We start from the raw sequence: 19,304 nt of genomic DNA on the forward strand, positions 1-19,304 counted from the left end.
AACTCTTAAATTCTTATTTTCATTTATACTTGGCGTTATGAATTGGAGGGACCGTATGCATACACATGGGTTCAGAACCATTCTTTTGACCACGGGAGGGGTGGTGGAACAGCTCCCTAAGGGAGCTGAAAAAGGAGGGTGCCACTTTTACAGGGAGATAGTGGTTGGTTCATGTCCAAGTAACCAAAGGTTGCTGGAAAGTGTAGGCCAGGGGTGCTCACACTTTTTTGGCTCGAGAGCTACTTTGAAACCCAGCAAGGCCCGGAGATCTACCAGGGGGGAAGGAAGCGTCTGACAGACACCCCCTTTAATGTATGGAGCCCCTGCTGGAGTCTAGTCAGTTTCGTCTAGTCACTAGACGAAACTGACATATTAACAGTTTGGAGAGACAGGGCTCCGCGATCTACTCATTTTGCCTCGCGATCTACCGGTAGATCGCGATCCACCTATTGAGCACCCCTGGTGTAGGCCAACAGGGTTATGGATGCCTCAGGGTATAGCTGTGGTAACTGCTTGTGCTACGTGGGGACTGAGGGCATGTGTAAGTAAAGACTTAAACTGATTGAATAATAACTATGCTGTTTGTCTAGGAAACCCTGGGACCTATAGTTCTGTGAGAAAAGCGAGAGTACTTTAACAGAATTCTCATCACCCTCACCATAGTTCTCAGAATTCGGGGGGGGGGGGGAAGAAGGGGGAAGTCATAACTGGAATAAAATCATGTGTAGGTATGTTGATAGGGAGTGTTGGCTCTCAGCCTTGGGGCCAAACCCATGTATCTGTGAAGTGTCCCTCGTGGGGCAAACAGCTTAGGGAGGGGGAGAATTTTCATCAGGAAACCAGGTGCATGAGGGAAGTTACACTCTCCCTGCCCCAGCATTGCAATCTGGATTGACATTCTCTACCTCCTGGAAGCTGATCACAGATCACCCTCTTATCAAGCAGGGCCCTAAAGGAGCCGTTTAGATGTAAAGTACATAAGACCAAGGAGCCACCCTGCTCTGGAAACTGTCTCCCCCACAGTGTAATCCCCTTGTATAATCTTCTCTTTGGAATCAAGCTATAGGGGAGCATGTTTGGCCACTTTTCTTGTAGAATGAGCTGTAGAGAGCACTGACTCCCAGAAGCACAGTCAGAGAAGGGTGGTATGATAAGTATAGCAGGTGCCACAAACCGCTGTGTAAGCAGCCCTTCCTCTCGACACCAGAGCCATTTGGGGGCAGTGACAGCAACATGTTGCTGTTGCTGCCCTGAATGGCTCCGGCAGCAAGGGGGCTACTTACATAGTGCATTTCAGTGCCTGCTGTTCGAACCACACTGCCCCCCCCCCTACATATGCTTCTGGTGCCCGCAACACCATGTAGGGCCTTCCTTGCTGCTCTTCAGGACAGCTTAAAACAGTTAGGCTTCTTACAAACAGCTCGGTGGGATACGCTTGTGTAAATGTTTAAAGTACAAAGCGGGCTTTAAAACAAAGTGACAAGGAACTCCGTGAGTTTGCTATGGGGGCCAATATGGATGTCACCTGGAGAGTGACCATGCAGGGAGGCTGAGCAGATTCTGCAGGGGCAAAATTAAAGAGTTGGCTCTTGTTTGTATGTACAGCTCTACACCCCCTAGTAGTTGTTAACTACCAAAACTTCAACAGTAAAATGCTTCACTGCTGTAAAATGCCACACCACCATTGCTGTACACCAACTCAGTGGTGTGGGTAGTGCAAAGTGAAATGCTTTACTCTGGAGTAAACTACTGCTGCCTGAGAGTCTGGGAGCTAGCACACCCTCACAGCCAATGCTGTACCACTGTTGCCTGAGGCCAACAGACCACAGCCTTCTGTTTGGGACTCTCTCCCATCCATGACAGCTTTCCAATCGTGGTCATAAGGCTGCAGCTGGCATGGAAAAATGGCAGGTTCTGCTAATGTTGAATTGGTCCTCTGTCTCGTTTAGCTTTGTTATGCACAAGCAGGAAGCTGCCACAGAAACAGAAGGGGGGGCTTCACACCCTGTATCCTCAACGCAGAGACACTGAGATGTACCCATCATCTTACATCTCCTGCTTACTCTCTGAATAAACACCATTTCTCGCTGCCTCAGATATAGGTGATGGATCATTTTTTCCCCCTTCATGAAACTGACTCAGGTTGCTCTGCACCCCACAGGCCTTGTACGCTTTGAGAAATCTGTGGTACCCAAGAAATCAAGTATGGTACCCAAGAAGCCTGATGTTAGGATCAACCAGGACACAAACCATGAGCCTACCCATGTCTGTTGCAGTGCTGCCCCTTGTGGGGAGGCTGCTTATTGAAGAAAGAAGAGGTAGTGTTATCCTTCCAGGTTCCAATATGGCTCAGCCCCTTAAATGGCCTATTGATTCTTCTTCTAGTGACCTTATAAGTACTTCCAGGCCAGCCTTGGAGAACAGATCTTGTCTCTGTGGTTCCTCACCTTTACTCCATGTGTCTCTACCTGGTTGTTTGGCCAGCCCATCTGCCTGCATCTTCCTGCCTACCTGCTCCTGCAAGGTGAAGATGCAATTTGGAATGAAAAACAGTGGCTGGGGAAAGAGGCAGGTACGCATTCCCCACCCTCTTCTCTGCCCAAACTGGGCTCCAGCGGAAGACGTTCATCTTTACAAAGGGGAACATTATGTGCTTATGTGTAAGGTGTAGCTTGCCCCTCGGGAGTCCTGGTTCTCAATTTCCCCATCTCCAATTTTTTAGTGTTTCCTAACAGACACACCAAGACCCTCGACTATTAAGTCTGCCTGCTGCAATCTACTCCAAACACGTAGCCCAATTCTAAAGCTGGCGGCTCCATTGGATACAGCAGCACCAAAACGGTTGCTGCTGCATCCAGCGGCACCGCCGAGGCCACCTGAGGTCTCTTCGGGGGAAGTCCCAAGCCACATAAGGGGACTTCTCAAGTCTGCACCGGCTATTTTGCTGGCGCAAACTTGAGGGACTCTGTGTCGAGCCTTCTAGCCCCACCTTCCCCCGCCCCGAAACTAAGCTCTACCATGGGCTAGAGCTGCTGGGGTGCTGGCCGGCTGGCTCTCCATGCGGTGCTGAAGCTCAGCACTGACTAGTACTGGCCCAGTGCTAGCAGCCCATCCTCTTCGTGTACCACAGGCATGCCTTACGGCACATTTGTGACACCCAGCACTGGCGCTGAGTGTGTTTAGGAATGGGCCCTTAATGATCTCCCTGGGAACCTGGAAGCATGTATAATTAAGTACATCCAGTAGCTTTATAACTATAAAAAAATATGTTAGATCAGCAAGTACAATACAGTGAGAGTCTGAGATAGGAATCTCTGGATGAAGATCATGAAAATTGAAGAGCATAGAGTCTTCATGTTTCCACCAACTCTGATTTGGTCTCAGATTCACTGCCAACGCCTTCTTCTTCCTCTTCTTCCTTGTTCTCACGTAGATAAAAATATAAACTAGAAAATAAAGGAATTAATGAAGTAGGGAGATAGGAGTCTCACTTTCTGCCAAAGAACCCCTGCACATCAGCCACACTGCACAGATTTCTGAAAAATGTTCTAGGACAACCACTCAGGGCCCTGGACAGGCCTGTTGGAACTCACTATTGCTTTGTGTGACGGTGTGCCTTGAGCTTGTCCAGTGCTCCCTTGTGGCTGCAATTTTCAGAGGCAGTCATGTGAAAGACCTGTGTTGTAGGGAAGTCTATCCACCATTACTAGTCTTTTCATTAAGATCTCTCCAAGCACTTACCACAACCGCTAGTGAAAAAAACTTGCTTCTTATTTTTTTTAAAAAAGCAAGACTCTTAGCATGATGCAAGTGTGATTCCATAGCTTCCATAGTGTGATTGCCAAATCCAACAGTCTGCATTGTGCCCAGCTGTTCAGACTTCATGGCCAACCATGGGGTATTGGTTTGGGCACACCAAGTCCACATTTCCTGCCCCATGACTAGGCCTGGCCAGCAGCAGACTGAGGTGGTAGAATGGATTGTCCCCCTTCGGAGTATAGCAGGGAGGGGGAGAATCATATTTTTGAATGCTCCCTTATGTAAAAAAACAAAAAACACAACAAAAAAACAAATCAAAAAACATTACTCCTTGAAGCAGAAAACTAGCCCACCACAAAGAAGTCTGGGTTAGAACCCTTTTTTTCTCCTGGTGTACTGCTTTTCTATTTGCAAGGGAGTGGTGGTGGTTCTTATGCGTGGGAGACCATTCAAAAGCAGTATCGTTCTTGTGCAGCCTGAAGAGGTGTACTCCATTCTACCATCTCATTCTGCTTCCTGTGTCCACCAGGCTAATGAATTTGGCAGTGGTGCTGCCCAGACCAATAAACTCGGGCAAAGTCCTGCATTCCCCCCCTTGGTGCATGATAGATCCTGCCTCCCTCAGGGTGCCCAGCCACCAGGGAAAGGTCAAAGGGGAGTGGGAGGATGCTATCCATCTGCTCCCCTTTCACCTTTCTCAGGCATCTGGGCACCATGGTGTGTGGGGGGGGGGGAAGAGGGAAGCAAACAGATACACTCCTCTTGTGTATCTGAAGCACTGCTACTGCTTCCCATTACTGCATGATACCACATTGGCTCACTGGGTAGCAATAAAGACTCTTCTCAAGGGCAGTGACATTCTCCATACCCTGGCCTGTCTCCTGATCAAAAATGGCACTGCTACCGACATGTATGTCTGCTGTTGCCCACCGTCGCCCACTGAGTGAGCTCAGTAAGGTGGCAGCAAATGCTTCAGCGTCCATAGCACATGCTTCAGGGTCTGGCCAAAGACATTCCTGGAGTTTTTTTTTTTTACCCCCCCTGATATGATGTAATGTTGGATATTCCTGGAGGCCTTGCTGAAATTTATAGGATGGCCTCCAGTCATCGCCTGGAGATGGGTGTCAATTCTTGGAAGACTCCAGCCCACTCCTGAAGGGTTGACCAACCTTGGGGGTCAGTCAGGTCATGGGCGTGAGCCTTTAGGCTGCACACAATCTGGCCAAGCCCCAGTACTGTTCCTAAAGTCAGAATGGAAGAAAGGAAGAGAGTGAGGCATAAGCTCTGTGCAGATGTGAGCCTATCCTGGAGAAGAGTGCACAGTAAGGAGGCAGCAAGGGAGCAATCCTGCCTCCCCCATCAAGCTGACAAGCACTTGTTCAAAGAGACACTAAACCCAGGGCATCCTTCTATCTGAGTGGGGAGGATAATTGTTACATGCCTTGAACGTGCCTGAGTGAAACCTCCAGCAAATATCTTGCAGGCATTTTGCTTGCGTTATCATGGAGGTGATCTCTCCCCAGTTGCAGCGATAGTTGCTGCAGAGGAATACTGTACTGTGCTTTTGGTTCAGAATGGAGGTTTTCTGATATGCTCTCACTGTCCCACCCAACCCATGCTCTTCTTTCTTGGTAAGACAACATCTGCACAGGATGTTCTCCTGAAGAACATCTGTTCTTCAGGAGAATGAGGCAGTGGAATTCAGGACGATAGCACTTCAGGCTGCAGGAGAGAACCAATTTTTCAATGCTCTCCCATGTAAAAAAAAAAAATGTAACTGCAGCAAAACAAAAACTTAGCATATCAGAGAGGAAGTTCTAGTCTAGCCCTCTTCCTGCTGTGCTCATCAGCAGGGAGCCACCTCCAGGGAGCTGTCAGGAGAGTTAAAACAGACAAAAGAAAAAATTTCTATATCCAGCAAGTAATTAGTCTGTGGAACTCCTTTCCACAGGATGCGGTGATGGCGCCCAGCTTAGAAGTCTTTAAAGGGGGATTGGACAGATTTCTAGAAGAAAAGCATCACAGGATACAAGCCATGATGGATATGTGCAGCCTTCTGATTTTAGAAGTAGGCTACTTAAGTTTGCCAGATGCAAGGGAATGGCACCAGGATGCAGGTGTCTTGGTGCTTTGTGTGCTCCCTGAAGCATCTGGTGGGCCAGTAGCGTAACTAGGGAGGTGCAGGGGGTAGCAGGTGCACCGGGCTAGAGGGTGGGCGGGGGCAACAACTTGCAGGCAGCAGCACCTGTGTGAAACAATTGGGCTGCTGCTGGCAGCCCTGCCAGGCACTCTAGAGGGAGGAGAGGGGCAAAACTGCATGTTGCCCCTCCCTGCAGCCGAGATGGAAGGTAGGTTGTGGCAGGCAGAGGAGCTGCCCCTCTCCACCTCCCAAAGCTGAGATGCTGGCAACGGGCACAGACCTCCTCGGAGCCTTCCTTTCATGCACCTGCCAGCCCTCATTCCCTCTGTGATTTCCCCCACCTGTCGTGCTCAACATGCTGCCCCCTGAAGCCCTATTTGGCTTAAATGGGAAGAGAGGCACATGGGGAGCGGAGCAGAGTGCGTCAGTGCTTGTTTGTGTTTAGAGAGGGAGGAAGAAGTGTGTTGGTGAGGGGGGAGGGCTGTTGGATGCTGATCAGGACACTGGGTGTGTGTGTGTGTGTGTGTGTGAGAGAGAGAGAGAGAGAGAGAGAGAGAGAGAGAGCCCTCAATAGGCAGGCATAGCCCCCAGAGACCACCTGGACTGAGGAGGGGGTTCCCCTTGTGCAGTGGGACCAGTTGCTCACCACTCCGCCGCCCTGCACAGCCTACTCTCCTCTGCTCATCACAGTCCTCTCTCTGCTTGCCTGCCCCCTTATCCTTCTCTCTCCTCCTGGCAAGGCTGCAGCAGCCCAATTCTCTACAACCTAAGCCAGTAGGACTTGCTCCTGAGTAGGCATCCAGGAGATTGGGCTCTGAGGCTGCAACCCTATCCACACTATCCTGGGAGTAAGCCCCATTGACTAGACTGGGCTTGCTTCTAAGTATTCAGGCAGAAGATTGGGCTCCAAGGCTGCAATCCTCTCCCCACTTTCCTGGGAGTCCCCATTGACTATAAGGGGCTTACTTCCAAGTAGACAGGCAGAGAATTGGGCTCCAAGGCTGCAATCCTCTCCCCACTTTCCTAGGAGTATGCCCCATTGACTATAATGGGCTTGCTCCCAAGTAGACATGCAGAGGATTGGGCTCTGAGCTGGCTGGCTGTGATAGGTTACCTGTGCATGTGCAGGAACCTGAAGAGGGTAGCAAGCAAGGCACAGCAACCTGGGAGGCAAGTTGCAGCAGGAGCACTGAGCAGCAGGTGGTTTGACCTCATCATTTATTCACATAATTCCTCAATTCCACTTCCTAAAGATAAGCTGCTGGCTCTTATGATTGTCTCCAGCCCCCTCCTGCACCTCTCAAACTGTGTAAGGCTGCAATCCTACCTTACTTCACTTACCAGGGAGTAAGCCCCATTGAACACAATGGGACTTACTTTTGAGTAGACATGAATAGATTGCGCTGTCAAAGTGCAATAAGCACTTTCAACCAGTGTTTGCTATTTTAAAATATGAGCTAACATTTCTCACTCACTTTAACAAATAAAAAGACCCAATGTAATTAATTAAATTTGATGTCATTGCTGGGAGGGGGGCTACAGAATTTTTTTTGCATCAGGCAGCAACTTGGTTAACAGGCAGTAGCCAAGAGGATAGTTTCAGCCTGGAGCCATCAACAGTTAACCCTACACTTCAGGCACTGGATTATTTTCAGATTCAAACTCACATTTGGGAGAAAAGTTACATTCTGCCAGAGACCAGGCATTTCTTGATGGTGCTCCTAGTTAGGCTCAGAGAGGGTAAATAGGGCTATGTGTGGGGTTCCCCCCTGCACCCAATGACTCACAATCCTCCGATGAAGATGAGAAGCAGACTTCCTGTGACCCCAATCACTATCCAAGCTGTCCAGTCTTCCTGGGGAGGTGGAGCCCTGGAAGACACACCCAAGGTGAGAGGGCCATCCAAAGTTGTCAGCCCTGGACGGCGGAACCATGTGGTCCTTCCAGCCGCAGGCACCACTGATAGAGAAAGAAAAAGCGTTAGAAAGAGGAGCTGGTGCAGGAAAGAGGACTCCTTGAAGATGGAAAACTTAGGGCCTAATCCTATCCAACTTTTCAGCACTGGTGCAGCTGCAAGGCAGCTACTCAGCTGCATGGGGAACAAGAAATGTTTCAAAGCAAGGATATTTTTGCTCAGCCTTCTCTGCCCAGGAGCATCACTGAAGCTTTGGTGGGAAATGGGAAGAACTGCAGCAGAAGGGAGATCAAATATTTTAGGTCCTCTGAAAAGACACTGAAGGGCAGAGGGTTAAGAAGGAATTTTCTTCACTGGATACTCCAGATGGAGCCTACACTTTGGCCAGAGGCCATGAAGGGAAAATGGCTAACTGGTGGTGCTTTGCCTATACAAGGCCCTGAGATCAGATCCCCAATTAAATTAAATTATCTCAGGAAGCAGGGCTGAGAAAGAAATCTTGTCCCGCCCAGTGGCGTAGCAAGCAAGGGGCCGAACGCCCTGCATTCCATGCTGGAGTGTCAGGTGAGGGAAGGGCACGTGAGACCCAGCCAAGATGGCAGCCACCACCTCTTGTTATTTCTATCCCAACGGGGAGAAACTCTAAGAGGAGGTTGCTGTGAGAGCCAGGGGATGGTGAGGAACGAGGAGGAAGGGGCCGTGGCCAAATCAGCCTGCCGTCCCCTTGCTCCTCCTTCCTAGCTGCCCCCTTCCTCACACTGCTGCCTTGGTGTTCTGATCTCAATTGAAACTCCAAGGCATCGGCATGAGGAATGGTGTGAGGAAGGAGGAGGGAGGTAGTGGCACATTGTCCCCTTGCCCCCCCCCTTTTAGAGCGTGGTATGTCAACACATCACCACCAATTACTTCCATGTCTGCGTGCTGGGGGGGGGGGTGAGATGCCACCACCCCAGGGCACAGAAGATGTTGCTACGCTGCTGGTTCCACCCACTGCCAGTTACAGCAGATAACAGTGAGACACACAGAACAAAGGTGGGTTCATCTATTTGCATTCTTTTACATTCCTTTTACTCACCTTCCACTCGGAAGTCCAGCTGGCTAGCTGTGTGTCCCTCCGCACCCAGCATTTTGCAACGATATCTGCCCGTGTCACTCGTATTTGCCTCCTTCTTCACCAGGAAGGAATCCAGACCGGTAGTCATCAGCTTCTCTGTGTTACCCAGCACCTGAGAAGAACAGAGAGGTTCAACTGAGCATCAAGGGAGAACCTGGATTTTTCCCTCCTGCTGATTACATGGGTCCTCCTGTACGCCATACCACCCCCTACTCACCGAATTAATTGGTATATTTTGCTGGCTACTAATAGAACCAAAGGGTGTTGGCACTTCCAAAGAAATTTGGATTCAAGCTGGGGTGGCCCAAGCCATTTTGATACCAGAAGCCTCCTCCACTTCATGTGCTCCCTCACCTTCTTGTCCCCCATTCTCTTGCCTGGCTAAAACAGTGGCAGTGGTGATGGGCAGCAATGCTGGCAAATGGCCATGCCTCCTTCTCCCGGAGCACTCAACTTAGTACGTATAGAGGAAGACAAGGGAGTAGCAGTGGAGGAGAAAATAATACTGTAGTCCACAGCTGGACTACGGCTACCTCTCCTCTGTATTGCTGCTGGCCCAAGTACATGAAGCAGTGAGGTCATCGCTTCCCACAGCCACACACCCACCCAATAAGCCAGGGCCCATGCAAATGCTCACTGGGCAGTTGTGGGGAAGCAGCAGCAGTGGACCCTCGTCCACTTGTCAGGATGAGACAAGTGGACTCCACTGAAACCTTGTCAGGAGGTGGTGGCGAGCAGGTGGCAAGTCCTCCATCATGCCACCACTCATGATTTCAGTAGTGGCCTAGGACGCCTGCCTGTTTGCTGTCTGATTCCTGGGCACTATGGGAGTTGGCAGCCAGCACACATGGGCACTTTCCAAAGCACAAGAGCAGCAGGCCATTGGGGGTGGAGGGAAGGGGTTTTGCTGTCGGGATCCCCAAAAGCTAGAGCCACCACTGATTTACCCCAGCCCATCCCTTTTTAAAAGCGAGCTGCTGGGGCTACAGATCAGGATAGAAAACCAGCGGTAATAGCTTTGGGAAGGCAGGTGGGCTGGGCATGGAGAAGTTTGCTGGCTGAAGCACTGCCTACCCGGAAGAAGGAATATCTCTTCACCCCGTGGCTTGCCTTGTGCCATGTCAGAGCACAATCCAGAATCAAATCTTCGTCCGTTTCCACTTCTATGTTCCTTTCTGAAAAATTGACCAAGATCTATTCCACTGTCAGGGCTCCTCATCAGTTACTATTTATTCAAAGTTACTGATTTTAGGGGTTGATATCTCACTTCTCATAAGCTCACAAAAAACCCCCGTATTAGTAATAGCAATAGAATGGTAAAAAAAAACAAACAGCAAACAAACAGACGCTCATACAGCAATCATGAGCTGGAAACTAAAAATACTCAAAACAGCAGTCAAGTCATTGAAAAGGGATGTTTGTGTGTGAGAGAGAGAGATTACGAGTCATCATATTCCTTTAAAAGACCAGGAGGATGGAATGGACTTTGCTGGGAGCATGAAATGTAAACAAAGAAGGTATTAGGTAAGGAGAGGGAAGGCCACAATTTGGGCACCACCATAGGAAAGATCCATTGTCTGGTAGCCTAAATTCAGATGAGGTTCAGGTGATAGTACTGGCTACCAAAACAGCCCAATCTTATCCCCCTCCACCCATGCCAGAAAAGGGCGCACTGCATTCTATGGTGGGGGTGCAACCTGAGGGCAAATGGGAGGTAAGTAAACATAATTTTTACTTACCTCTGTATAAGCCCGGGACAGCTTATGGGTTTCCTTAGACATATACCATCTGTTTTGGTGGCATATGTCCAAGGAGGGAAAAGGGTGGGGAGGTTTACACAAGAGGGGGTAAGATCCAGAGCATGCCATTGCTGCCGGATCCACCCCTCCGGCCTCCTCCCCTCCATCCAGTTCCTCCTTCCTCGCCACTCAGAAATGGCCCTGATCCTCCCATTGCTTGCTCCCACTACCAATAAACCAGTGCTGGTGGCCTCTCTGCTGACCTGCGCGCACAGCCACCAGCAATGCACTGGCAGCCTCGCGGCACCCACTACCAGCACGTCACTTCTGTCAGCATCAGCACCATCACACTTCTGCTGGTGGATGGGATTGGACCATAAGTCAGATCCAGGGAACCATCTAACCTGGCGTCAGACCTCATTCCACTGGCGTTCCTGGAGGGAGGCAAAACACTTCAAGTGCCTGGCCACTGGTGTAAATCGGCCCCTCCACCTTGCCTTCAGAGTCAGTTGCAGTCGCATTACAGCAGGGGTGCCAAGGCAAGGAGGAGAGGCTGATTTACAGCAGCAGTCAGGCACCTGAAGAAATTTAACATTTTGCCCCCCTCCAGGAATGCCAGAGACTCATTCTCTTAACTTCAGATCCCACCAGGCCCTATTTTCTACTTATTTTATTTATTTATTTACCTGTGTTGCACCCCACTTTTCTCCCTAAACAGCACCTAAGGCCGCTTACGGAACCGTACCTCAAATTTAAAACGATTGTTCACAATGTTACAACTTTAGAATGAGGTCCATTTGAGACCCATTTCCACATCTCTCACCTCCACAGTGGAAGTTCTTGGAGCAGGAGTAATAATTTATTTGGCATGAGAAGCAGCTGTATAACACATAAATCATGTGACCTGCGGAATAGGAGAGAAGAGGTCTCATTCTTCTGTATGAAAAGAGGGCTGAGGTCTTCATTGTGGGAAGAGCACTGAAACTTGGTGGGTGCAGGACAGGGAAGAAATGGGCAAACCCAAGGTGACAGGCTTCCTCTGTCTCTTCAGCATACCTGTCTCTTCCTTAAGGGAAAAAGGTTCTTACATTGGCTCTCTCCTTAGTCAGAAATTTCTCAAATTCTTTCACAGCTGCTACTTGCTCAAGAGTTTTGAGCTAAAGACCAAACCTAAGAACTGCTTAAAATGCATTTCAAAGAAACACAGATCTCTACAGCTGCTTTCATTTTGCACTGGTTACTTATTAGAGCAGTTTTTGATACTGTGTTCAGAGTTTGGAAGACCCTAATTAGTCATACTAGGGGAGAGAGATGGGGGCTCCAATTCTCCAGTCCACATCAGACAGGGTACCATTGGTCTGGAAAGGATACTTCCCCCCCCTCCCTTGGCCCAAATTGACACTTACCACACTCATTGCTACAATAAACTGCAAAACAAAAATGAAGAATGTTAGCTATTAGGGTCGCTTCACCTGTTGTCACCACCCCTATCACCCAGTTAGGATTGCCAACTTTTCAACTTGCTCTTGGAGGACCTGTTTCACAACAGTTTGAGCTGCAACTATGAGCAGATTACATTTTGTTCCATGCTTTAAAAGCTACTGTTTTCTGCCAATCAAACCTCTTTGTTAAACGCACAAGAAGAGGCTAGCCTGCTAATTTTTTCCAGCCAGCAGGACATTCTAATGACCTTAACTGCAGTGCTTTAACCCACCCCTGCCTGCATGCCCTATATGTTACATGTGTACACCCACAGGTACTGATGGGTTTTAAGGAAGAGGCTAGCAGTGAGGGGTCTGTCTGCACATTATCTGACAAACTGAGGATGGGGAGCAAAGAGTCTGGAAGAAAGTAGTGGATGTAGATTTGGGATTGGATTTGCTGGTCCCAGTCCAGTCCTGCTGCTGCAATATGGATTCCAAGGAAGGTAGCAACAAGGTACAAGCTGTGGCTGAAGCTAGTCCTCGGGAAAACCAAATGCACAGATGAATCCCAGGCTGTTTGAAGTGATCCTGCAGGCAACAGACTGGCCAGTAACTTCCCTGGTGGTCCCAGGAATATGGTCTGGAGGCCCATGCAGAAGTCAGCTTGCATGGTTGGATCTGGGCAGTTCCTGGAAGCAGAGCTGCAAGAAAGTTATCCCATCCAGACAGCTTCTGTACCTTTAAAAGCTGCATAGAAGGGAGTCCAGCAACGGTGACCTCCCATCACAGTAGGTCTTCTGTGCAGCTCCAAAAAATGCCAGTGCATGTCATAGTCAGGCTGAGGACTGAAATCCTGCTCAACTGACTGTGTGACTTCGGGCCAGCCAGATGCTCTCTGTCCATCTCATCCAGTGCTTTTCAACCAGTGATATAAGTCTAGCAGGCGGCACTTGAGCTTTTAGATCATTCTGCCTGGGTGATGCCCTTCCGCTGCCAAAGGGACTGGGTGCGTGGTCCAGTCCAGCACAAGTGGAGATGGCTGGAGTGACTGAAAGGTGCAACTGTGCAACAGGCTGGACCTTGCCCTTTGGAAGAAGTGCAGGCTGGAGACGGAGGACACGGAGTTGCAGGAGGGCCCAGGGGGCAGCAGGAACTGGAGAAATTTCTCTTGTAGCGGGAATGATTGCTGTGTGGTGAGCCAGCCAGTCCAGACACAGCAACCATCCCTGGAGGCAACAAAAAATTATCTTTGCCAGAAAGAAAGAAAGAAAGAAAGAAAGAAAGAAAGAAAGAAAGAAAGAAAGAAAGAAAGAAAGAAAGAAAGAAAGAAAGAAAGAAAGAAAGAAAGAAAGAAAGAAAGAAAGAAAGAAAGATATCTTGGTCTAAGCTACCTTGTGGGGTTGCTGTGGGTAGAAGGAATCCCATGGAGGAAGGGTGAGGTACAAATGTAACAGAGATAAGAGATTTCTCCAGGCAGGTATCTGAGCCTAGCAACCCTGACAGAGGTCATCAGCTTTCCGCTCTAGGTTTAATTCTTGCCAGAGCTCATCCCTTGAATATATGTGACAAAAAGCTTTGTTTGCCACACATATGCTGAGACTGAGATCTGGCACTAAGACGATGATCCTGGGTTTGAGCAGTAATAAGCTCTGGGCCTGTCAGTGAAAGACCTCATTTCTCCACTCTTTTGCTGATGGAGCCTAATGAAAGGTGTCTGTTTTGTATAAATGCTTTTCTTGTTCCTCCCAGAAGTGCAAAGATTATACACCTAAGGAGATGGGAAATGTTCCAGAAGCTATTTTCTCACTTAATCCAGCCCTGCACATTATTTTAATGGAGGATATCTGTCACTACCTGTTGTATTGTCCCCTGTATAAAGCTCCCAGAGAAAGATTTTTGTGTATTCTCTTTACTCACCCCGGGATATCAGATTTTTTTTTTTTTGGGGGGGGGGGGGGGGAAGAAATTGTTTTCTTTTGTCTGCTTGGGAAAAAAAAATCATACCATTTACCAAACTTCATTATTTGCAGGGGCAGTTTTCAAAATCAAAGGCAAATATTTTTTTTGTCCCACATTGGAGACCGTTTGTTCTCAGTTTTCTTGTAACTGCAGTTCTACCTTCTGTTGTCCCAATTGCATCATTTTATTGGCCACATATGTATATATTTACCTATGGTATTAAGCAAGTAAATCTGAAGTGCAATGAAGAGTGCCTCTGAGCATGTCGGGAGGACTTTTCCTTACCGCAGCTTGTTCCAACGCATTAAGCAGGACCAAGGCACACGGTATGATTCCCAGGCAGGTCTGAACTCGAAACTACCCCTCTCCCCCTCGGACATTTTAGAAATTACGCACAGCAGCTTACTTTTCTGGATAGATGGCAGCATCTTTTCAAAAGTAGCCTGCAGATTCTGTACGCTCCACACTACCTCATTAAAAAGCTGCTCACCTGTACAGGAAAAGCAGAAGTTCATGCTGAGGCAGGGCCAGCCTTAGTGCAACGTGGCCTATGTCGTGACGTTGGGCCCTGCTCTCTGGGGGCCCCTGCACTGGGGCAGCTGGTGAATCTTCCACTGCTGCCGCCAGCACCTGGCAGCCTGGGAGGGCAGCATGGCGAGCAAATTGTGGGCTTGCTCACCCTCCCCTGGGACTGTTTGGCCTGAAATGGGCCTCTTAGAAGTAGTTGGCATTGACGTTATCATGTCATCACTATTTCTGGGTGCCATGCTTTCTGCACAGGACCACAAACGTCTGGCATCCCATGGCTGCAGTTGCCATGGCTGCCTGGTGAGTGGGGGTCCCACACGAGTGCCCTACACTGGGCCCCACTGATCCTGAGGCTGTGAAAACAACTCTGAGTGCCTTGGAGAGGACACTAGGAAATAGATCCCAGAATAAAGAAGTTAGGCATGAGCACTGTTTCAAAAACAACACCAGATGGCGCAGTCTGGGTTGATTGAGAGCCACAAGGCCTTGCACTGATGCTCTGGCCTGGCTTTGCCAAGAGTTGAGCAGCAATGAACGCAAAGTTCGAAGGAGACTGGCATTCCTTGGAGGGACCATAGACAAGGTGCACCCTTGGCTTGTGCATTCTGAGAGCCATTTGGTGTCTTTTTTTTTTTTTTTTTACACATCTGCCACCTACCTTCAAACTCGTTTTCCTTGATCTGGTTCAGAGAGCGTCTGAAGTGGGCCACCAGGGTTTCTAGCGAAAATTCATCTGACGAAAATAGGAAAGAAGGAAAAAAAACTCTTAAGAGGAAGAAAATAACTACCTGACCCCAATTTCTGCTTTCCTATTCGTATCAACATCCTGGCCGTCTTCCTTTCTCCAAGTCTTGTGGATCACAAGCCCTGCTTCCAACACTCTTGCACTTTTGTAAATATGCTGCAACAAACGTTTGGTCACGGCCAAATGAAGACAGACTAGGTATCTCCATCATTTGTGGTAACTGAAGAGTACACTGTCTTTGAATGTGGAGGATTGTCTTTGTTTTCTAAAGCCATCGTGGTTTGTGCTTATTGCTTGTTCATTAAAATATTTATATATTCTACCTTTCATATTTTAAATTTCCCAACTGGCTCACAAAATTGAATTAAAACAAGACTTTGAGAGACAATAAAAAGCTGTATGAATCAAAATCTCAACCCACAAAAAGACCATCATAGCAGGAAAGAAAAAATGAACCCAGCGAGAAACCTACCAGGGATGAATGTGGTGCTGGCATCTAGCCTAGACGCCTTTAAAAGGGGATTGGACAAGTTTCTGGAGGAAAAATCCATTATGGGGTACAAGCCATGATGTGTATGCGCAACCTCCTGATTTTAGAAATGGGCTATGTCAGAATGCCAGATGCAAGGGAGGGCACCAGGATGAGGTCTCTTGTTATCTGGGGTGCCCCCTGGGGCATTTGGTGGGCCGCTGTGAGATACAGGAAGCTGGACTAGATGGGCCTATGGCCTGATCCAGTGGCACTGTTCTTATGTTCTTATGTTCTTATGTTCTCCCCTAAGGTCTTGCTAAACATCAGTGGTTTCACCTAACGGAGAAAACCACATGTGCAGAAGCCAAGCAGGCTTCTGCAGGGAGGGAGTGCCAGAACAAAGCCACCACCAAAAAGGCCCTCTATCTCATGTAGGGACAGCATCAGGAGCTGCCATCGCTGGGCAGATGTTGCAGGCCTACTGCTAATTCCTGAGATTACCTCTGAGCCCTAAGCCCACCCAGGTAGGAGGAGTTGATGAACAGCAATTTGCTGAGGGCACATTAAAACCTGATGCTGACCCTTCTGTTGTGAATCAGGTGCTGGCAGAGGGAGACATAGAGCAATCTATTCATCTCCATGTAGTAAAACCCATCTTTTATTTTTGGCATGTAGTGACTTAAGAGGCCAAACTGTGAATCAGGACTTCTCCAGTTTGACTCTCGCCACCACCGTAATCGCAGTAGGTGGCCTTGGGCAAGCCCCACTCTTTCTCTCTCTCTTCCTCAATCCTCCCATCTGCAACATGAGGATAATATTTAGTTCCCCTTGCAGGTTTGGTGTAAGGCCAACATCAAGATAATTCATGTGAAGCACTTTGTACGCTCACAAAGTGTGTCATAAATGCTGGGTATTCTTACTGAGTGTGTGGCATTTTGAGTGGCAGGTGGTGCCGGAAGGCAGGTCCTGGGTGGAAGAAGTGAACAGAAGGCATGGTCCTGCCATTTTTGGTTGTCCAGATGAAGGGGCTCAGAAATCCCACAGGGAGGGGTTAATTAATCTCCACAGAGCCAGGTCAGGGTCATGGGATTCATGGGCTGCCCCATCTTGCTCAGGGATGTGCTCCTGTCTTGCTCTGTTCTTGGCCCAAGCCCTTGGCTGCCAGCCTTCATCATGGGCCAGTGGTAAGCCTTTTGTGCCCAGCTGCTAGACCTGCACCATTTCCTCTTCCCATTCTTCCTGCCCCCCTCCTGAGAATTCCAGATGTGGCATCCCTGATGCTGCCAGGGCACCTGGGATGTCAGACATGTGCCAGGCACACTGTTGGAAGGACTGTCTCCTGTCCTGGGTTGTGAAGAGCACAGGCAGCAGCCACACCGGAGCAGTGGCAGGAGGCTGCATTGGGGACGAGGCCAGAAGCCGTACCAGAGCCCAACCAGAAGCCATGCAGAGCTCCATGGACTGCTGATGGGCTGTGGCCTTTGCCCGAACGGTTCGATCTCCAACACCGCAAGTCACGACTGACAGTAAGTCATCTCTTTCAGATCCACCTAGTCACCTTTTTTTCTAACAGAGCCAGAGTGTGTACCCTGCTGTGAGTTCTCTGCTTAATGGAAGAGCATCTGGTAAGTCTACCAGAATGTTCCTCCACCGCCGGGCCTCGAAAAACGTTAATCTTAGCAACAGGGTAATTAATGCAATGTTTACTTTCTAAACAATCTGTGCAGTTCCTATCAGTGCAAGTTGGAGACTGGGGTTGGTTCTTCTGATCCAAATGTCCCTAAATATGGCTAAAATCTGACCCGGAAGTTCTGGATTCTCTGGGAGAGGCATTGGAAAAGAGGTAGCCATACCAATAATCCCCTTGAACGTGCCTTTGTCTAAGAAGTAGTGTGGTAGCTGCTCTATTTCATCCTCCATGAACTTCTGCAGTTTTGTTCTGAGTCCTGAATCTCTACGAAGTTTCTTATACAGGTAGTTATCCCTGAAGTCCTTCACCATCGCCATGCCTTCTTGACTGCATTTTAGGCAGCCACGTGATCCGGTTGTGACCAGGGCTATTAGCCACAGCTCTAGCCAAGACATAACTCTTTGCTGTGGTTGGTGGAAGGGGGTCTTGGACTGCCCAGAGGGTGACACAGCGACGACATCACAAAGCCTGCATGCTTACAACCAATTGAATGTGCATGGTGGAAACATCTGTCCTGTTTTGGTTTTAGTACATGATTGCGATACATCTCTGAAGCAGGAAGCAGGCAATACTGGTGTTGGTGAGCTGGTGGCAGTAGTCACCTCTCCATTTAAAGTGGTTAAGGAAGTAATTTGGGATATACTTCTAATTTACAGCTGACTTCCTTCATCTTTTGCCAGATCAGCAGGAGATAGTTTAGCCTTTGTCCTCGTTGTCACATCTTCACAGAGAGGGGTGTCAAACCTATTTCATATAGTAGGCCTAATAGCATTCATGATGCCAGCTGAGGGCTAGAAGTTATGTCATTTAGCAGGAAGTGATGTCATTAAGCAGGCCACAACCAGAAATAAGCACTTTTTTCTCATTTAGAAATATTAGCTGCAAGTGATAGAAGAGAAGATATGCAAAACTTGATCGTAATTTCAAGATATGGGAGAGCCCAGTTATCATACCAGCTGCTCACCTCAGTACCCCTCAGCAACTGAGAGCAGCTGATGGTGATGCTGGGAGAGCCCAAGGGCCAGGTAAAGAGCTTCCAGGGGCCACATCCAGCCCTCAGTCTTATGTCTGACACCCCACACTACACCAAGGGAGGTGCAAAGCAGTCACTTCCAGGTACTCCCCAGAGGAGGAGGCACTGGCTGCTTCGCGTCCCCATTCCTTCTCCTATGGAGACTCCCCCTTGGAGGCCACCAGTGCTTCTGCCTCTGGTGAAAACCCAGAAGTGACATTGTGATGTCACATGATGTTGTAACATCACTGCCCCGGTGCCAGGGCTTCTTGATACGCCTCTGTGTCTTCAGTACGGCCCTTACAGGACACCACTGCTTATATATCCTTTAATTCCTCCTCAAAACTCACCTTTTTCAAAGCCATGGTTTGGCTTTGGGATTCACACACCCCTTCTCCCTCCTCCCCATTCCTGGTCTGAGCATACTGTCACGTGCCGTTATATGTTTAGCGCTTGCTCTGCTAACCAGAACTGTAAACTGAGGTTTGAACCTGGTTTGGCTTATAGGGCAAGCAGACACGGTTTACTACTGTTTGCCACCAAACAGGAAATGAATTCCAGTATATGGCAGGGAGAGCACATGAGTCTGTGGCTTCTGTCAAGCTCAATCACATAGTAGTCACATAGTTTGGAGTGAATGCCGCTCAGTTCAGACACAAGTCTGACTTTCCCTTATGATATTGCGCCTCCCTCATCCTCTATCTCTCCCCACAGCTGACCCTTAAGAGGCCAGTTCCCCAAAGGCCGCCTCTCTTCCCACTTGGCCTTCCCCACCCGCCATGCCTCATAATCTCGTAAACTCCAGGG

At 48.8% G+C, this 19,304-nt stretch overlaps 1 protein-coding gene across 1 annotated transcript; it reads right to left on the bottom strand.

The window, feature by feature from the left end:
- Positions 1-3,352: 3,352 nt before the first annotated feature.
- Positions 3,353-17,880, bottom strand: IZUMO1 (izumo sperm-oocyte fusion 1). Its single transcript, XM_066630368.1, has 9 exons — positions 17,649-17,880; positions 15,237-15,311; positions 14,457-14,540; positions 12,074-12,094; positions 11,491-11,571; positions 10,003-10,103; positions 8,890-9,040; positions 7,687-7,858; positions 3,353-3,446 (listed from the first exon to the last, which is right to left on the bottom strand). The coding sequence occupies exons 1-9, from the start codon at positions 17,878-17,880 to the stop codon at positions 3,353-3,355; spliced, it is 1,011 nt and encodes a 336-aa protein (XP_066486465.1).
- Between the last annotated feature and the right edge of the window lie 1,424 nt (positions 17,881-19,304).

The sequence above is a fragment of the Tiliqua scincoides genome, chromosome 5, assembly GCF_035046505.1.
Source record: "Tiliqua scincoides isolate rTilSci1 chromosome 5, rTilSci1.hap2, whole genome shotgun sequence".
NCBI classification, from domain to species: Eukaryota; Metazoa; Chordata; class Lepidosauria; order Squamata; family Scincidae; genus Tiliqua; species Tiliqua scincoides.